At 40.2% G+C, this 20,311-nt stretch overlaps 1 protein-coding gene across 6 annotated transcripts in view; it reads right to left on the bottom strand.

Annotated features, from left to right (window-relative positions):
* Nucleotides 1-20,311, bottom strand: part of BTRC (beta-transducin repeat containing E3 ubiquitin protein ligase) — a 121,952-nt gene that overhangs the window by 39,495 nt on the left and 62,146 nt on the right. For all 6 annotated transcript variants that reach the window (XM_086752819.1, XM_086752818.1, XM_086752814.1 and 3 more), the window contains one exon: nucleotides 20,113-20,202. In XM_086752819.1, the coding sequence (XP_086608945.1) occupies nucleotides 20,113-20,202 (90 nt within the window). The remainder of the gene's footprint in view (nucleotides 1-20,112; nucleotides 20,203-20,311) is intronic.

A 20,311-nucleotide genomic window follows, 5' to 3' on the forward strand; every position in this document is an offset into this window, starting at 1 on the left:
CTCACTGCTTTCTTGCACTGCCATAAGCAAGTTGCTCCATTTCACAAGTCGATCAGCTGAACAGATGCATCCCAACACACTTCACAGAGGCAAAGCACAGCTTAATGCCTGGAAGGTCTTCAGAGGCTTCTGTACGAACGGTGCTTGGTGAGGGCAATGTCACCAGGTGACACCACACCACACCCTACACAAGCACAAACTTCCCCTCAAGTGCCAGCAAAGAAAAATTTGCCACTTAATAACGAAACAAAACAGACTCTTTAGAAAGGGCATGGCCTTGACTTCACCAATTAGAAAAAATGCAGCTGTATTAATAATTTCAGCAGCCTTCCAAAGCAGGATAAAAGCCGAGTGCTTTAAGAAAAAATTTTACCTTGAATTTTCTCAAACTGAGCCACCGCATCCAGATACGATTTCTACAACCAATACAAACATGGAAACAGCTCATGCACCCCTGAGGGTGAGCACCCGAGCAGGGGTGTGCTTTAGTGACATTCCTTTACTCATCACCGCAATTTCAATACGTAACCACCAGGGGACTGCTGAACATCGCTTAGGTGTAGAAGTTTGCAATCTTAATATGAGTATGTGACAGAGAGGAAGAAATACAATAGGCTGCGTTAGGCTACCCGTGGCTACATTTGCACTTCTCTGAGAAGTCCAGTAAGAAAGCCTAGAAGTAACTAGACCCCAGTAGATGACAGAAGCACCTGACAAAAACTTCCCAGCATCGCCCGCCGGTGGCCCTCAGTCCTGGTCGACAGCTGTCCTTGCCATTCTGTGCCCGAACTCTGTACACAGTTCTGCTGCTGCACCCAAATCCTGACACATAGACCTTCCCTCCCGCGGTACAGATGGCATCCGAGGCTGTTCCTTTCATCCCCTTAAGAGGACTTGGAGAAAAGGGCTGGCAATGACTTCTCTCTGTCCACACCTCTCGCATGTGGCAGGAGAGGATTACAGTCCGATATCTGACCTGTCCAGCGGGAGTGAGAGGACATGTGAAGTGAAAGCAAGACCTCTGCAGTTGCAATCTGTTAGTGATGCTGGCAGCCCTCAGCTGTGTGCCTCTTTGGGCTGACACTGCAGTCCACCTGTTCCCCCTCATATCTTCAAACAGTTGTGGCTTGGATCCTGCTCAGAGACAGGTAGGAGAGAGGTTGTGCTGACTGAATGGCAGTAAGGCATAGCATCAGCAGCACCTCCGCACACACGCGTGCCCAAGCACTGAAACTTTCGAGATCTCTGATCACTTCTGTATATTAGAAACAATATATCTCCCAACTTCATTTAGGAAGCAGTTTGCAACCATTGTTTTTTCGCCTTTATTATTTTCAGACTGCGTAATTTAATGAGGTCTATGGTGCTATCTTAGGAAATAAAGGGAGGCAGCAGCTAGTGGAAATGTAGCCCTTCTCACGCGAACGCATTATGTACTCCAAGCGTAGGCTTCATTTCTGGGTGCAGTGCGAGACTTCGAACTGTAAGGCAGACGCTCAGTGTAGGTAAAACCTGGGAGGAGCACATCCCTAGCAGTGGAGGTTATCTGGGACTAATGAACTCTGTATTTACCCTGCTCCAAGCAGAAGGCTGGACCTCCTGAGGTATCTTTCAACTTAAGTGACTCTGTGTTTCTAACCTCGTAGTCAAAGTTCATCTACACTTCCCAGGCTTTTGGAGAGAAGAGAGATTTAGATTTTGACTGAAGCCAAATTATAGTTGTGCATTGTTGATGTATTTCATTTATTATAAGCAAAATCTGAAAATCTTTTTTAAAAGATGCTGTATATAGATATTTTTTTTTTAAAAGGCTTTCCAGTTCTGGGCTTCACAAGCCTTTGCTATTGTATCATTCATTCTTCATAGCAACCAAATACCCAGTCCTTAAAGAATACTGGAGATGTGCCAGCTCTCTGGCTTTGCAAGTTGAGAGCATGCAGTATTCAAGGGACCTCTTTGGATATCCAGTCTTGACTTTCAGTTCCATCCCTCCAACTTTTCAAAAACTGTTGATTTTGTTTTTGCATCACTGCTGAGCTTGGAGGAGGTGATCCTTGAATATTAAACAACTTTCTCAGGCCCTTCTTCCCTCCAGGGCTTTATCCCATGGTACTTTGCCCAGCAGATCCCGGAAGAGGCCAAAGTCTGCTCTCCTGAGAAAGATGGCATGAGAACACAGCAGGAGAGGAACCTGATTCAACTCTGTAGCGCATACAAGTCTGTAAAACCCAGTGACTTGAAAGAAAACAACACATCCACATAATTGGCATTAGTTGAGCAACATTTTTATTACCTACAATCAAAGACTTATAAGGAAGGTTCACTTGTCAGAAGAGGGCTTGCTTTGCTGACAAATTACAAGTCTTAATTAATTAACAATCTTTTTTTTTGTAGTATAGTTGTTTTGTAGTATAGTTGTTTTGTAGTATAGTTGTTTTGTAGTATAGTTGTTTTGTAGTATAGTTGTTTTGTAGTATAGTTGTTTTGTAGTATAGTTGTTTTGTAGTATAGTTGTTTTGTAGTATAGTTGTTTTGTAGTATAGTTGTTTTGTAGTATAGTTGTTTTGTAGTATAGTTGTTTTGTAGTATAGTTGTTTTGTAGTATAGTTGTTTTGTAGTATAGTTGTTTTGTAGTATAGTTGTTTTGTAGTATAGTTGTTTTGTAGTATAGTTGTTTTGTAGTATAGTTGTTTTGTAGTATAGTTGTTTTGTAGTATAGTTGTTTTGTAGTATAGTTGTTTTGTAGTATAGTTGTTTTGTAGTATAGTTGTTTTGTAGTATAGTTGTTTTGTAGTATAGTTGTTTTGTAGTATAGTTGCAGCTTCAACTAAGCCGTCAGTCACATGCAACAAGGGACTGCCTGCCTCGTTGAAGTTATCTTGGATACGAGCTTTCACAGGCAGATTAATTCAAATCTATTTTTGTAAACTACATATTGTGTTAAATATACATGAAGGAAAATATGGAACAGTTTCTTCTACTGCACAATATGAGGTATTTCCCATTCTAGGTTCCCTCCAAGAAAATCCTAAATTTTAACATCTGCCAACTAGTGGCAGTGACTACTGGTGAGACCTAATCCTAAGCAGTAGTTGCTGAGTACTGCAAAGGGCAGAACAATGTTCCAAAAGAGCGAAGGGCCCAGGATACCTGACAACAACAAGGAGCAGCATGCAGTTGTTTGCCCCAGCTTCCTTTTCCTTTCAGAATAAATGTCGGTTGTGTCACTGCCTTAGTGTGACAGTTAAACCATAAGCTTCACATCAGCCAGAAGGATTAGATCTTTACATGTACGCAAGACTGTTAATAGCTGCAGCACAGTTTAGGGCAATAATTTGACAATTTCTAAGAGAGAGCAATCAGAAATGTAAACAAATTCCTCCTAGAAAACAAACTCCTCAACTACAAATACTCATATTTACCATTTCTCTTCCCTCTTTTCTTAAATTAAGCTACTGCCAAAGGACCATTCAACTTATCTTAATAAAACAAAGAGGATATGACTGCTCTCTAAAAATATATGGGGATAAACACCAAAAAGGGAAGAAGAACTATTAGAACAAAAGGAAGAAACAAGCCAAAGAACCAGTGGTAGAATCTCTCTGTGAACAGCCTAGCTTGGAAACTCAAGGATGATTTCCAGTTGTTAGAACAACCGGGTTGCGGAACTATCTTCTGATGGAAACAGAATGGAAAAAAAGACCTCAGACCAACCTCTAACTGGCTGTAAGATGAAACTCAGTAAGTTTACTAAAGGGAGAAATACTATCTGCAAGACCAAGAGGCTGGAACCAGTAACCTGTAAGGTCCCAGAAGGTAGAATGACACAAACAAGGCCATGTCCTGTTCTGCAAGAGGACATTCACCATTTTATAGCTCAAAGTATACCTGAGAGGGCACAGATGCAAACTTGTTGACTGGTAACTGAGCAAAATTGACTTTCAATGAGTAGAGAACATTGATGCGACTGTGGGCTGCACTCTGTTAAATATACAAAGGGAGGGCTTGATTCCTCTGTCACAGATGATGGGCAACTGTTTCACCCAGAAAAAGAGCTGTCAATTTTCAGTCTGGCATGTGCTCAATGAGCTTGAGGAGACCTGAGATGTATGAAATGTACAACCTACACCTTTCCATCAGGTGCTGAACTGCTGAGTTGCACACGGCACACAGGAATAGTACTCTGGTACGGTTTTATCCATCTGTTTCAGCTCCAGGAGACTCACAGGTAACTTCAGACTGCCCTGAGGCAGTGTCTGTAGTTGGTTCAACAGGATACCCCTCCTGGTCTCTGAGGCATTTATAACAAATGTATTAGACAGGAACAGAGAATATCTCTTTTCAAACCTTCACTGCCCCCAGGTAAACTCTCATAGGATCTGGGGAAAACTGGATGTTAGCTGGATGTTAGATACCAGATAAAGTTAAGGATGTTAGATGAAGATAATATCTGGATTTTAGTAATGCAAGTGACCTTAGAGTCCCTAATATGGAGGCACTTTTGCTGGAGGAGTTTCCTTCAAGTTACTTACCACTGACTGGGAAGATTAGGCTGTGATCTGCTGGGCAGTCAGCTGCTGTGACTATGAACTCCATTGTCTCCAGGAACAATTGTCTATTGTTTCCATAATTACAAGAAAAGATACATGGCTGATTTCAACATAGTTGCTGTCTTCTGTTAGCTTCTACCTTTAACTGACCAGTTATCTGGGTATAGGCTGCAATGGGTATTTGCCAGTCTTGGGACCACGAAGAGCAAAAACTCAGACACGTACCAGCTGGAGCGTGGTATTCTTCTGACTAGCAGGATCAAAACTTGTCCTGCCAGTTGACAGTGATCTACTTTGAGAGACAATGATAAAGGCAAGTGTCTGACCTCTAGACAGACTATTTAGGTTGAGCCACTTGAGGCACCACATAAGATGAAGAGTTCTTTAGTTCAGTATCAGGAAACTCTGAAGGTAAATGTGTCTCCACCTGAGGACTGATTTGAAGCCTGCTGATCTACTCTTTCATATTAGAAGGGATTCTAACTGCCAGTACTTACTCTAAAGAAGTTATTACAGTGAGAAATGGTCAGAAATGAAGGTAAAGACAGTTACACATTTGGAAGTAAATCAAGGGTAAGACATCAAGTTCTACAATGAGAACTGTTTTATTCCATTAAACACTACTGTAGGAGAGGAGACTGCAGACTTAACAGCACTGCTCCCATTTCCCAACTGCTAACTTACCTATGCAACTTATAAATTCACATTTCTCTGACCCCATCTTCATGGGAGCTATAAGATACATTTTAGGGACTAGTACTTTAAAATATGTATTGATTTCACTAGTACAGCTAAGGTTTTATAATCTCTCTAAAGACAAATTACATTCTGTAATAGTTCATAAATAACTGTTTAGCTATTAAAACCTTAATAGGTAAACTTATAAAATTATTTGTCTTTAAATAAATGTTCTCCTTGTGTTTTCATATTATTCACAAAAAATGTAATGTACTTACATTTTATAGATCAGATACCACGTTGCATTACTTGAGAAACAAAGTTACCATGTACCACATGTTGACTCATACCGTGTATATGAAAAGGGGACAGTTAAAATCAAGTAAAAAACTTTGAATCTTCCAAATTTTAAAGTGTTTCACCTATAAAAAGACACTACTGTAACTTTTAAGTGAGGAAGGATTTCTGGGGAATAGTAATATTGATTATACAGCTGGAAAAAATACATAAAACATTTAGATATATGAGACTCACTATTACTTTTTCAAACACAAAAAAATCTTCTAAGTAAATTGAGTCTGAAAATTGTGACCTAGTTTAGCCCAGTTTTGATTTGTTTTGTTTTGGTTTTTTACAAAAAAAAAAAACAAAACAAAAAAAAAAGACAGAGAAATTTTAAAGAAAATGCTGCTGGTCTTCTGTCAACAGCTCGTAGAAGTCTGCTAGCCCTAACAGAGCAAAAAAAGAAATGGATAACTGGAATAAGTAAATTATAGAGAGTTTACCTAGAGGAAGGAAAATTCTAACGCAGCATACAAACAGGCTTGGTTTTGGCTTCACCAGCAGTATTCAGGAAGGTTTTATTCTGCTGGACAAAGCACATATACTCCAGAAAATGCACTGGTATAGGATCCATGGAGTCTAGCATTCTGCTTGGGGACATTACAGGGGAAACTCTTCTGAGAATTTTTGTTACTTAAACATGGTCTGGTGTGTGCTTGGCTGCCTGAACACTTGCTCCTAGCAATGCGTTCATTGAGGTTGTGTGAGCTCTTGAAAGCTACAGAGCAGGGTGAGAGGGAAGCGTTCTAGGAAAATTTTTCCCTGTATAGGCTCTAATTACATAATGATTTTCTTCATTGGATCCAAACCAGGCCAGCTTGTCCATACTAGTTCACCTGCAGCAGTTTGTACAGGGATTCTGGGTAGCTTACCCAAAGATGAAAGCCACCTCTCAACAGAGGAGTCCTGGCTGGGTGAGGATCTCTTTAGATCGCAGAAGCCAATCCAGCCATATTCTCCTCAGAGCATATACAACATTGTCTGAGAACCTGGCTGTACATCAAAGTCTCTGTGGTGGCCTCAGGTCATTGCCGGATTTATGGAAGTAGGTATACTGCTCTATGGGGTTCCCTTTCGTCAGTCCTGATGGTCAGAAAGTTACATTCATACAAGGAGTACTTTAGAGAGAGTTTGATGAAGAGGTGATGGTTATTAACTTGTGATGAAAATTGGTGGGAGTCCAGAAAGCAAGCACACACGTCTGTGAAAGGAAAAATGAACTTGCAGTTAAAGCAGAACACTTGACTGTCAGTAGAGCTGGAAGAAAACTTTTACTCCTGGTTCTCCTCAGGTTTTGGTCTGATGGTCCTTTCTCCTGCGATATTATACAGCTACTTTGCAGGGTATTGTAGAGTTCCCTAAGCTGACTGAGCCTCAGGGAGAAGACACTAAGTAATAACACTCTACACACAGCTCTGATCCTGAAAGATGGTAGAGAAAAACTTCAGAGTGACCAGGAAAAAAAATGGTGAAGTAAAACACCCCAGAGAATGAATTTTCCCTCAGCTTGCTGGAGAGTGAATATCCCCCAGTCTCAAAGCAGCTCTCAAACTGAAGGGGCCAGCACAGGGAGAGCCACGAGTGGGGATGGCAAGAGAGAGGCAGGAAAACTGCACAGAGAAAATGCAAAACATGGACAATTGAATATGAAAAATATGTGAAATATTTCAAATTAAATTATCAGAAAATAGGATCCAAAAAACAATGAAGAACTACTAGCACTGATAAAATCATCCAGTTGTGAAACCCAACCAGGAGCTAGAATAAAATTAATTTACTAAGGGGGGGAGGGGCGGGGAATAAGATTAGCTGTATGTTCTTTTTAACATGTATGTAAACATTAACAACCCTTGGGTTGCCTATTAATTCACATGTGGCATTTTACACTATTTTTGATATTATGCCCCATGCTGGGACATCCCATTACAGAGTCACGCTAGTGGCTCCATACTTAAGGTGAATTCTGCAACACATCGCCTCTTTCCTCTTATTCTCTTACAGTAAGATTACTTCTGGGCAAGAATTTACCATTTGATTTCAGTCCACAAGGGAATCTCTCTGGGAAGTGACAAACTGATTTAAGCAGTTGTGGAATAATTTATTGGGTTTTGTGTTTTATTAAAGGAGAACAAAAGGCTTTGAGAGCTTTTGGTGTTTTATGTAACAACCAGCAGCCTATTTGGCTTAGAAAGTGTCCACTTTTTCTTAGACTTTCCCCTTGCCTCCCATAATCATCATATTTGATTGCAAATTTGACTCAACCATTGGTAAGTATATTTTTCCCAAGATGCGTGTCTAATACAGCCTTTTAAAAATGCAGACTGACCTGGGGAGAGAGAAGGTGCCAGAGGAATAGAGCCCAGACCAACATTAGGTGTATATAAACAAAAATAATGCTTAAGTACAAAACATGCTTCAACTGATACCATGTTTCCAGATCCCCAAATGTCTAATAGGGAAATGTTAAGTAGCATTATCCCCTTTTACAGACGGAAGAGCCAAGATGGAAAAGTAGAATATGACAAAGACAAAAAAGGTCACAAAATCTGGAGTCGTAATTCCTAATCTAATATTCCTCCTGTGAGGCCTAGTTGCTTACCAGGAATTAACTATTTCTTCCCTACATTTCAGTTGTGAAAGTAACTTTTGAACTCCTCTACACAAAAGGGATGCTGTGAGTCCAGCCCTCGCCCCAAGAAACACTGGAAAGATTAATTAAGGTTTGTGAAGCACTCAAACTACAGGGGAAAACCCCCAGGAAGAAGTCTGTATTTCCATATTCTGACCAGGCCTTGAAAGGCACGCAATAAATACAGCCCGGGGCACAGAGCAAACAACACAAATAAAATAAAATATTGAACAGCTGTTCGTTAAGTGAATACTGTTCATCCCACACACTAAACTTTATTTCTGCCTCAGGCTGCAGAGAGTACAAGGAATCAGACTCAGGCTGAAATAAAATTTTACTTCAAAGGGTTAAATAGTAGCGAAGTTATAAAAAATGGAAATTGTTTCCTACAAAGAAAAATATTAGACAACCTTAGCAGGCAGAACTGCAAGCCCCACTAATGATTAAATGAGAAATACAACTGGTTTAGATAGTACAAAAGGTCTGTGACTTATCAGGTTTACTTCTTTGCAGAGATGTCATGTCTTTCAAGCTATAAAAACTATGTGGATACCAACAAACTCCTACAAACCCATTTCATTTTTAAAGGAGGGCAAGGGAAGAGGTTACACCATCATTACAAAACAAGAAAGTTCAAAATACTATAGCAAGCAAAAATGGTGAGATCTGCCTAGAACTACAAAGCAAAGAAAGCAACCCTGCCCACATGAGTCTTGCTTTCTAGCACATCTATTTACTGCTACCTACCTAAAAGTAAGCAATGCAAAGCTGACGGGTGAGTGCCAGCTCACAGCGAAGCCACACGAACAGCCTGTACAGTTTGCTGGGTGCAGTGCGCAGTGATTTTTGGCTTCTCTCACAAACTGGTAAGATTTTACTTGCTTTTCAGTAGCAGAAAGTGGGATACCTAGAAGTGAACAGAGCCTGTGTACTGATTATCAAAAGGAAATAAAAGCAGCATGGACATCATGCACAGAATGACGGAGTCTCGCTCGTCAACTGTTACAACTTATTTGTGAATTACCGGGAAGGAGAAAAGTAATGCCTGAAAAACACAATGCAGAGAGCAAGGAAGGAAGATCAGGAACTGTGTTAATTAGAAGTAGCTGGATTCCCCTGCATTGCGAACATTAATACTATTTCATAATATTTCTTATTTTCCTTCACAGAAATCACCTCCTAATATCACTCTTTTTCCCATATTAATTCTTCCCTTTACAAAAATACCAATTTTCCTAAGACTAGTATGCAGATCTAACAGTCGTTAATTCCCATGTCTATTTTCACAATAGTTGAGAAAATTGTGATTTTATCAAATCACTAGGAAAAAAAAAAAGTCAATCTTCTTAGCAACTACAGCAGACAAATCTTACAAATTATAATTTCTTGCTGAGAAGTGAATAAACTGAAAAATACTGGTGCAAAAAAAAAACCCATTGACAAAAAAAAAAAACAACAGAAAGGAGCGTTAGGAAATCAACGCAGTATTTGATCTCTCCTCTTTTTTTGTTGATGAAAGCCACATGGCATGCATAGTATTTTTAACTGAGGAGTCTCATTTCAAATATATGCTGAGGAATCTTATTTCAAACATATACTAAACAAGGAGGGGAGTAATAAAACAGGCAGTCCCTTACTCTAATTTTATCCGTCTCCCTCCTCTTCTTTCCTTGATGCAGTGAAACTTTAAATCCAACGCCAAACCCCGACTCTCTCTCTTTTTTTTTGTAAACAGTGATCAACATTTTCCTAAATGACCCCCGAAAGGACCTACTTCAAAACTGCTCATTAGTAACAGCCACGTTTGCAATATTAACCTGGATGCGGCTGTTTATTAAGATCTTTTAAGGGGTTTCGAATGAAGACACACTGCCGGTGTACAGGGAGCACAGAAGGGGTAATTTAAAACCCATGTTTTTCCTCCCCCTCACCGAAAACATGCCCAGCATTGTGCAGCTGTGCTACCAGCTTCATCACTCCCTCCATCTCCACTCTTGCTAATTAAAAGGTTGATCACAGAACAATGCTCTTCTCATTAATTTCGGCTTTCTGATTGGGCAGGACTCCCGCTCGCTCCGCCTGATCTTTTCCACACTGCTGAAGTTAATGTGACAGGAGCCCGAAGATGGATTACCCGCTGCCATATTGCCCATCACCTCCAATCAGCAGCTATCTGGGTAAACTGATTGTTCTAATTTGCTCTCATTATTTTTACAATATCAGGAGAAAATAACGCACACAGCTCACTGTCAAAGCCGTGAAAATCAGCCATTAGTTAAACCCAGACACTGAGTGGCTTTATTAGAAGCACCGCAGTTTACTGACGCAGCTTCACTAAACTAAGATAATACCTGCACTCTTTAAACACACTTTTTGGGGGGTATTTATGTTGAAAGAAAATATTTATTAGGATACTTTTGGCAACACTTGCTGTCTCAGCCTGTTATCCTAACACGCTGGCAGACAACGAAGATTAAGAACAATGGAGGCTTGACTTCCACATAAAGAAGGGCAAAATATGCAGCGTTACCCGCACAGCAGCCCGCCTGCACAGCTCAGCTACTATTTCACAGTTTAAATAAAAATCACCTCAGTATGAATATGACACATGAACATGTAAATAGACCCCAAAATGGCATGAAATACAGTACTACCGTAAAGGCAAACACAGTACAGACATAACGTGCGAGCTGTACGTACAAGGTCAACAATTTAGTTTTGTGTTTGTTTATTTTTGCTAAGCAAAGGAGCCTGCATAGCCCAGCATCAAAACACAGCGACCGAGAGTAGGAGCTCCAAATGGTAAGGGAAATGGTTTTGTACGGCTGGGAACTATGTTCTCCCCTACAAAAAGGCATTGTGCTGCCACAACTTGGGAACAAGTCGGAACAAAAATGTTGCTCCACACCGAAGCCCTACAGGATCCCATAGCTAAGAGATGAATAAAGTATTGTTAGTGGGATGAAGTCAGGCATTTTAACACCACAGCGGTGCTAAGAACTACACTAGAAATCCTGGACCTCTGATAGTCTCTATGCCGTATACAAAGGGACCTACATTATTTTGCCTGCTGCCTATCCACGTCTCAGCAAGGGGAAATGCTAAATAGAGGGATTAACAGAAATATGATACTTTAAATCTTGCTAAACATAAACCTTAAACTGGTGTCTACAACGCTGTAACTTGCAATGTGCTCTAAAAGTGACAGGCAGAGCGCAGCAGACTGATTTTACTTTTAAATAATACCTAAATTAGATTAGTTCTTTGTGTAGATCTGCATGAACCAGAGGGGACATTCATCATTGTGCCAAAAAAGTTAAATTCACTGGGGTACGCTCAAAGTGAATGGTTCTAGACCTACGTTTTATCTCCCAGACACATCATCAAGATGCTGTGCCAATATGCATGAAGCCAGCTAGGAGCTGCAAGAAAGACAACGGGAGAGTAACTGGATACCAGAAAAGGTTTAATTTTTCCCTTTGTAGGTTATGAATTACTTGGGACAGGATCCACAGCTTCCCTGTCTTGTAAGCACACAGCATTCCTTTCAATACTTGATCTTTTTTAATATTTAAACGGTTTAAATATAAGGAAGGGTATTCTCCTCCTCCCCCTCCAAAACAGATGTAATTCTAGTTCCCTCTCCTCCCCCTGCTGTAATTTAAAATGCTACAATTTGCATTACTGCTTTTTAATATTTTTAAATCCTCATCAGCCTCAGCCTTGCGTTTGAGGGCTCATTTTTCCTCCCTCCTAGAAAAGCCACCTCCCAGCTTTGTTTGGTATCTCTTTTGACCCTTGCTGATGGTTTTCTCTTGGAGGGGCGTGCCACGCTTTTCTCCTTAAAATTCCGGCACTGAAAGACTGCACCACACCGCACTCCACAAAACGTGCTGATGGCACAAATTACAAGCCCCCAGCCGAACACTCCAGCCCCCACCATTCGGGCAGATTTATGTGGGCTCTTGCCGACGTTATTACAAGTCAGAGTTTATTGGGAAATTGTTACATTATGCGGAGTGTCTAACAAATTGCTTATGCTGCTATAATTGGATTACAACAGCCGCTTGCTCCCACCGGTAAGATTAGGCAAGTAGGACTCCTGCCGATCTCTGAGCGTTAGCAGTAATTTTATTTGCCTTGCCTCTCTCTTTCCTAACAACATGCCTCTTTCCCTGCCAGCTGTCTGCTGAAAAGGCACAGGCTTGTTCCTTGGCCCTAACAATGCAATTACAGCCCTGCAGATCGCACTGTTTGTGCATTAAGTACAGAGCCAAAACGAGGCGAATTGATCGTTTGACTTTTGGAGGAGCCATGTGATCTCGGCGCGCAGGCGATCCGGCACGCATCAGCGGGCAACGCCGCGGTACGCGCCTGACTAGGAACTAGCTCCGCTCCTGCGTCCGCTACAACAGCAAGGGCGTTGGAGCCCACCCCACGTTAACCCCCGTCGGTCTAACAAAAACGGGCTCCTTTTTAGCAGCTCTCTCACTAGCCTGAACTCAGAACTCACTCTGCTTTCTGAAGTGCGACACTTGTCCACGCCAATGGCTTCCCTGCAGTGGGCCACACTATGAAACCATTATTCCCGTGTTTCACAACACAAGCTTTAGCACAAGGATTGGACATATTTTCCAAAAAACTCTTTCAGTTCTTGCAGCTGAAGAATACTGAAGATGTATCTAGTTAATGTCACAATGATGGTATTTGTATTCTCTACCATCTGAGGGTGCTGCCACTGCAGATGACTACTTGAGAAGCAATACTTCTCTTTGTGTTTGCCACAGTTTACCACTAAAGCCATCACTAAAGCATTCCAAACTGTTTCACATTGCCAGTAGAGAACATCCTAAAGCACTTCATAAGTGCAAGTCCAGTTTGTTTGATAACTCTTATCCTGGCAAACACTCCTTACAAGCTTAAGGTGATAGGACTTGAATGAAGACCTCAAGGCTCTAATTTTTATGCAGAGTATCGATCAACAAACAAGCAAACACTTGGGGTGGAACTACAGCATGTGAAACTACACACAATACAGGTGCAGGGGAATGTTAATTAAGGACGCCAGGTCAAATTCTAAATTTTAAAAGATTTCTCTTACATCTTCACTGCCTGCATACTGAGAGGATCCCAGGATGATTCAGTTTAGAAGGGACATCAGGAGTTCTCCAGTCCAACCTCCTGCTCAAAGCAGCATGTGTTATGAGGTCAGACCAGGCAGCTCACGGCTTCATCCAGCCTGGTCTCGAAAACCTCCAAGGATGGAGGCTGCAGAGCCTCCGCAAGCAACCTGTTCCAGTTGACTGTCATCAACAGGAAAAAATATTTCCTTATAACCAGTCAAATCTGAGAAGGAGCTTCTAAGATCTGTGTGGGAGCCCTTCCAGTATTTACTGAACTCAACTTCACAGGTAATGCAATTTGCTTTCTGTATATTTCAAATCCAGGGCTCCAAGAAGTAAAAACATTCACATTTCATTGACAGAACTTTGGAAATGATTCTTCCTATCAGGATTTTACATATCACTTGACCATCCTTACTGCAGAGCTTTGAGAACTAATCTCCAGAACACACTTACGAGACCCTCGGCTATAAAGCAATTTATGAGTTAACTAACATATCAATATTTCTTCAAAGTCACTTTCGCATTTAAAAAAAAATAAGTGCAATTCTTTTTAAATTCGTGGGTTCATTGACAGGCATAATCATTTTGGGTGGTAAGAGAAGCAGAAATGACAACCACTCCACAGTGTTTGCATAACTGAAGACTAAAGAAGTCTGTTTACATGTAGTTTAACACTCCAAAGAAACTCCGAACAGCTGAAATGCCTTATAAATAGCTCAGACCCAGAGGAAGTGCAAACGTCTGCATTGTGAATTGTAGATCTTAATTACAGACAATGGCTGGTACAGCAAGTAGCATGAAAAAAAAAAAAGTGAAACAGTTGCACTGTTCATGGTTGGCAATAATTCTTCAGGAAAATATTTACTATCAATCAGTTATGAGAAAAGGGACTCTGCGCTCATAAAACAGCACGTTGCTTCTCATACCAGGACCATTTTGCTTCAGCATAATCTGAATTTAAACAGCTTGTTTCCTGCGGATATAATTTTGGAAATAAATAAAACAAGTCTATCAAAATCTGGAGAATGTGTATGGTGGGGTGGAGGGAGCAGGAATATCACATTTCTTTCTCAGTCATTTGCAAAGAGGTTATTAGACCAAGGGGAAGCTAAGGCATAAAGATTGTCTGGACCTAAAAAAAAAAATATATACGTGTATACATATAAAATGAGAAACTCACAATTAAGATAAAAGTAGACATATTACTAAGAAAGAAAGACCATTATTACATCAAAACTTTTAGATAAACCCCCGATGGTGTTTTCTACTTGTGGTGTCTAAATATTGAGAATGCCCCTGCAATACCCACCATTCACACTACCCTCTTTTTACAGAGAGAATACCTACAACAGAAATGTAAAATGACATATTTAAATCTTTATTAGCCAGTAGCTGAGGCAGCGTTTATCCAGTTTGCAATGGCCCCAAAAACTGATGTCCCAGAGAAAGGTATATTCAAGCGACAAAAGGGGACATTGCTACCAAAGGGTTTGGAGCCAGACGCGTGTCCACTGCCAGCCCCTCTGCATCATAACGAAGAAATTTAATACTAAAAATTAACGTATAGAGGGACATACTTTCTCATTAAAACAGTGGAAGGAGTATAAGAAAACTGCATGTAGCTAGTCAAACAATATTTGTTCATAATTAAATTGCTCTAATTTCAATGTCAAGGACTGGAAAGGCTTCAACAGCACTGGAAAACTATGCATTATCCGAAGATACACCGACTCAGTGGTATATCCCAGCAGAACTCCAAGTCAGTTGTGGTGTTCATGGAAAGTAAAAGCAGGGACACTCTCCGTAAAGAGAAGCCATCAATCTGTGACATAAAGGGACTTGAGAGTACAAGAGGGACGCTCTTCAGACCAATTTGTCCTACTGCCAACTGGAACATCCAGCCTGGAACCTTGAATGCTTGTTTATTAAAGAGTACTTGTGATTTCTCCTTTTAATTCACATAAAAATTCTAAGCTCAATGTTATTATTGTGAAGACTATTTTTATTCTAAGAATTCAGAAGTAGTGATGCAGAAAGAACTGACAAAGGAAGGTTGATTTCAATTACCATCTATTTCCACCACTCCTTGCTTTAGCTGAATCATCCCTGAATGTAAAATGTGTAGCTATAGCTAAATAATACTATGATCTTTGAAAGAAAATTTCTTGAAGTGCCAAGCCCTGTTCTGTGTTTCCAGAATTGAGCAGAACACAGCTCTGTCCCTGTGTACAGTACAAACAGCTTGCTGAGCAGGCAGAACATCACTGCATGCTTAAGCAGGACTTTTCATCTAAGCATCCAAAAAGCATCATACAGTTAAATTTCACAGCATTTCGGCAAGGAGAGTATTAATCAGTTCCCTTTTTGAAGGGGAGCAAGAAAAGCCATCATGGTCACAGAGAATAAAATCACAGTGCCAAAAATAAGGAGTATAAACTCTTTCTGAATTCCTAGTTCAATACTGTAACCACTGCAGCATGCACATTTAACAATACGATGAACAGCAATCAAAGACTCGCTAGAAGACACAGCATGCTTAAAAGAACCTGAGAAGGCTCTTCGTTTGCCAGGGCTTTAAAAAGGAGGACCAGTTATCATATGTGGGTAGCCTGAAACAGAAGTCTGATTTTTCAAAGGTGGTGTGCTTCACTGTATTTTTCTTCCTCCTAGCTTCACTTAGACAAAGACAGAGGCAGAGAACCTCTCCCAGCTGCTGCTGAGTTCAGAACTAAGCAGAAACATGGGGATGTTGTATGCCATTTAGAAGGTGTCTCTGTGCTGTCTCTGGCAGGTAGGCCATAGGGTGCCTGTCCCTGGCACATGTAGGAAATAATTCAATGTGCAAAATGAAACTCAGAACGCTTCTTTATATAGCAGATACAAACAAACTGAAATCGACTGCAGGAGTTAATAAACAGTAAAGACCTATCTAATGAATACAGAAATGGGTATTACCGTAGAACTCCGTGAGATCAGCTGTAGACCAGTCTCTTGCTGGGAAAGAAAAAAGTACTTTGAATCAAAAGGATATTTCCATGATGTAGGGAAGTGCAACATCTAATGGACTCCAGGCGAACAGCAAAACTCAAACCTAATACAGCCCATATTATGAACAGGTGAAAGGGTAAGACCTCTGTTTGAAAACAGGAATATGTGTAATCCGTCCAAGCAAAGATTCTGCCAAAGAGACCAGAGACATACCAGAGCATCCCTCACTGCACAGCAAATAGAAAGTGTGAAGGTCACCACAGAAAGTAAGTGGTCCCGAGCGAACAACAGAAGAGAAACTTGTTTGCACACCCAGGAGCATCACAAGAATCCTAGTGACAAACCAGATGCCAGGGGATTTTTAACTGTGCCCCTATCTAATTGAGGATGAAGCACACACCAACACCATTATCTGGCCTGAAGATACTGGCTTACAAAATATGGAACAAACAATAGGAACAGATGCTCATTTGGCCAGATTTCAATAAGCCTCATTAAAACCAAACACCCTGTCCTTGGAGCTCAGGTTCATGCTACATTTCTACCTTATTTAAGCACCTACCACCAATTCCTGAGAAAGCTGTCCACTTGTTGTTGCACACCAGTACTATGTTTAAAAGAAATCCTCTCACAGACACTTTTTGTTTCTACAAACAGGAGGATTTTATATATATGTATATGTTTGTGTGTACACATATATAAAAAAACACAATTAAAGGCTGCATTTCCTTTTTAAAGACATTAGCTCAAATATACATCAGACCTGTTGATCACTCAAATGCAATGGGTAAAAGATGCCAAAAGGTGAATGGAAAAACGCCCAAGAATGGAAGAGAACCAATGCTACAGATCACACAGATGACATCTGTGCATCACAATAAGTCATTTTTAATTCAAGATCTCACCTCTTTAGTCAAAACATGAGCACACTTGAAACAATTTCTACTGCTCCTTATTGGCTTCTACTCCAATATGCCCAAATCCCATCAACAGTTTCAAAGCACAAATACCAGAAAAACACAGCTAAGAACAAAATACAAAGATTTATCAGAATGTGATATTTTAGTTTTATTTTTAAATGTTTGAATAAAACTAGATAATCCATAGGTTTGCAAAAGCCACTGATCACCTGGCTGCACAGTCAGTAGAACATTGTATAGAAGACTGGGCAGACAAGGTTTCCTAACAAACAGAATTCCTTGAATGGTCAAAAAGACAGTATCCCTGCACTACTCTCCATACTTGAAAATGCATATATGTTTATGATAAACTTCTTTTCCCTCCATTTTAGAAAGAATGTCAGTTGTTAGGTTGGTAAGTTACACCTGACTGGTGTTGTCCAACAGTTAATACAGTCTTAACAGAGTACAATTTTCTTTTTTGCAAGTAGATGCAGAATCAGAAATTCTGTTCTTGGAAAAAACATCATCCCTTGCAGACAGACTGACACTTCTGACAAGCGTCTGATAATGCTGACTGTGGCTCCCAGTCAGAGCTGATACTGCACTGCAGAATGAAAAAAGGTAAATTGTAATTTCCAAAGTAATCCTTTTTGTCTTTCAATGCCAGTTAAAAAAAAATTTGAAACTCCTTTTCCAAAAGTGCTGCAGATATAGAAACGTTCCAGTATTCACCCACTTGAAAAAAACATTTTAAAGTCCAAGGCTGTAAGACACATCAATCATGGAGGATAAAACTCGCCATGTGCATAAGGCTAGGAGAAGGCCTCTGAACTCCTTAAATCCCATTTAAGCCCTTCACCTAGGGAACATTAACAGTTGTGCCATTTGCCTATGCCATCACTGAGCCATCTGCATTCAGCTAACTGGATTTACAAATGCTTCGACACTTCTGGAATTCAAAAGACAAGCTTTCTTAGAATCTATTTCATTTTTGTTTGTAGCTGGGAAGGCAAAGGAAAGGAGCACAACAGCCAAGAAAGTCAGTACTAGGAGAAATATATCCCCAGAAAAGTCCTTATTTTTCTTCATACATCTATATATACATCTATGAAAAATAAATATATATGTATTTGCATATATATATGCATGTAAACATGTATATGCTTTTTCCTATATATATGTGATGGCAGATTGTCCTACAGGATATATACACATATATTGTCCTACAGCATATAGAGACACAACACTTTAAAGCATATGCTTTTTCATCTCCAAGGTGATGGTTCAAATTCACCCCCAAAAACATGAAAAAAGTCCTGCTGTTCCTGCCTTGAGCCCTACCCTCACCTCTCACCATGATCCCACTGAAACACAGTTTTAGAATAATTTATTTGGGGCATTAGGATGCTAAAGGTACGTCATTTCAGTGAAAAGAGGCACCACATAAATTAGCTGTTGTTCTTGCACATCCTTGCTCCTTAGTAAGACGATCAGGTCAAACAAAATGCTATAAAGCAGATGGGGTTGAAGGCATTTACTCTAGCTAGCTTGCTGCGCACCGCTTCATGGCATCAGAATGATGCTGTGTGCCAACATGATTCAGTCAGAGCTGCTCTAGCGCTTTGCTCAAAGAGTGTCACCTACTTTGCATCATAAAGCGCCTTAGGAAGCAGTGTGCCATACCAGTTGTCTTAAGCTAAGAACGGAGGTGTTGGTATTAAATATCAGCACTTTGTACAAAGATTGGTAGCTTCTCTCAGAAGTGCTTCTCCACTGGAAGGTAACTGGCACATCAAGAACAGTTTACAAGCACTAAGCCACCTGCAAGCACCATGACCAACTTTTATGATGGCCAATTCCCTGACAGGAAACAAAAGTAATGGGACATCCAAATTTCACCAGCAAAATCCCAGCAAAGATTTAGCTGGGAAATTATCTTAAAGGTCAATACAAAAGTGAGCCTTGAAGGGACAAGGCACCTTTAACAACCATTCAAAGTATTAAAAAAAAAAAAAAAAAAAAAAAAAGGGGATTTCAAGAAGATCAAGGAATAAAAAACTGAAAGAGAAAATAAGCTTTTGACTGGTCAGGTTTGTGGTGACAGAGGAGCAACAAAATGCCAGCTGGTTTCAGTAACAGATGGCTGCGTGCACCGATCTGTCCTGCATGCCCATTCTAAACTTCCTTTCAGTAGAAATATGAAGCTCACACGGGCTAAACGCATCCTTCATGCAGCCTTTCTATATATATTGTATCACGGTTCAAATGTTTTCCATTCATAAACAGTCCTACATGTATGTTGTTTTATTCTAGTTACACTGAATTTTCAGAAACAAGGGTGGCTAATGGCACCTCATTTTTTCCAATCTCACCTACTACAATTCTCAAGGAATGACTTTTCTCTGACAGGATAATATATCGATTTTCTTGTGCTTCCGACTGCCATATCTCCCTCCTCCCTTTCCCCTAAATACAGCATTCACTGTATTTTAATTGAAAGGTCTTTCTTTTTGCACCTCCTCTCTGGTACCTAAGAAAGGGAATCATGATACAAAGAGCTCTCATGCAGTACTTTTAGCATATATCTGGACATTTTTCATTTGAATTTGCCACAGCTAATTATATGGCAAGCATAGGTCATCTCACTGGAAAAGCTTATTCGTTGTGTAGCAGAATGAAGCCTTCAATCCTAGATAGCTCAAGACTCAAGTAATCATTTCCAAGAAACAACAAGTCTGAAAACTCTACACTGAAAGACAGAAAAACCTACCCCAAATACTTGCTTTCTGTTTAATTTTTTTTTCTAACTGTAATTTTTAACAAGAACTTATCTTTGATTAACAATGAACAATCTGCTAAAAAACTCTCAAAACCACTCAAGCCATTCTCTTACTTACTTTGGCCACACAATTTTCAGTCTTCATAGCAGTGCTTCCCAGACACACTGTTTCCTGGTTTAAGCACAGTCTGGCACAGCTGTTGTAGGTCTGCAGAAAGATTAAAACAGTTATGAATAGAAGAACACGATTTTCTTTCAGGCACCACATTTCTGGCACAGGAACCCACAACAACTCTACTACATTTCCTTTTTCCTAA

The sequence above is a fragment of the Chlamydotis macqueenii genome, chromosome 7, assembly GCF_036417535.1.
Source record: "Chlamydotis macqueenii isolate bChlMac1 chromosome 7, bChlMac1.mat, whole genome shotgun sequence".
In the NCBI taxonomy this organism is placed as follows: domain Eukaryota; kingdom Metazoa; phylum Chordata; class Aves; order Otidiformes; family Otididae; genus Chlamydotis; species Chlamydotis macqueenii.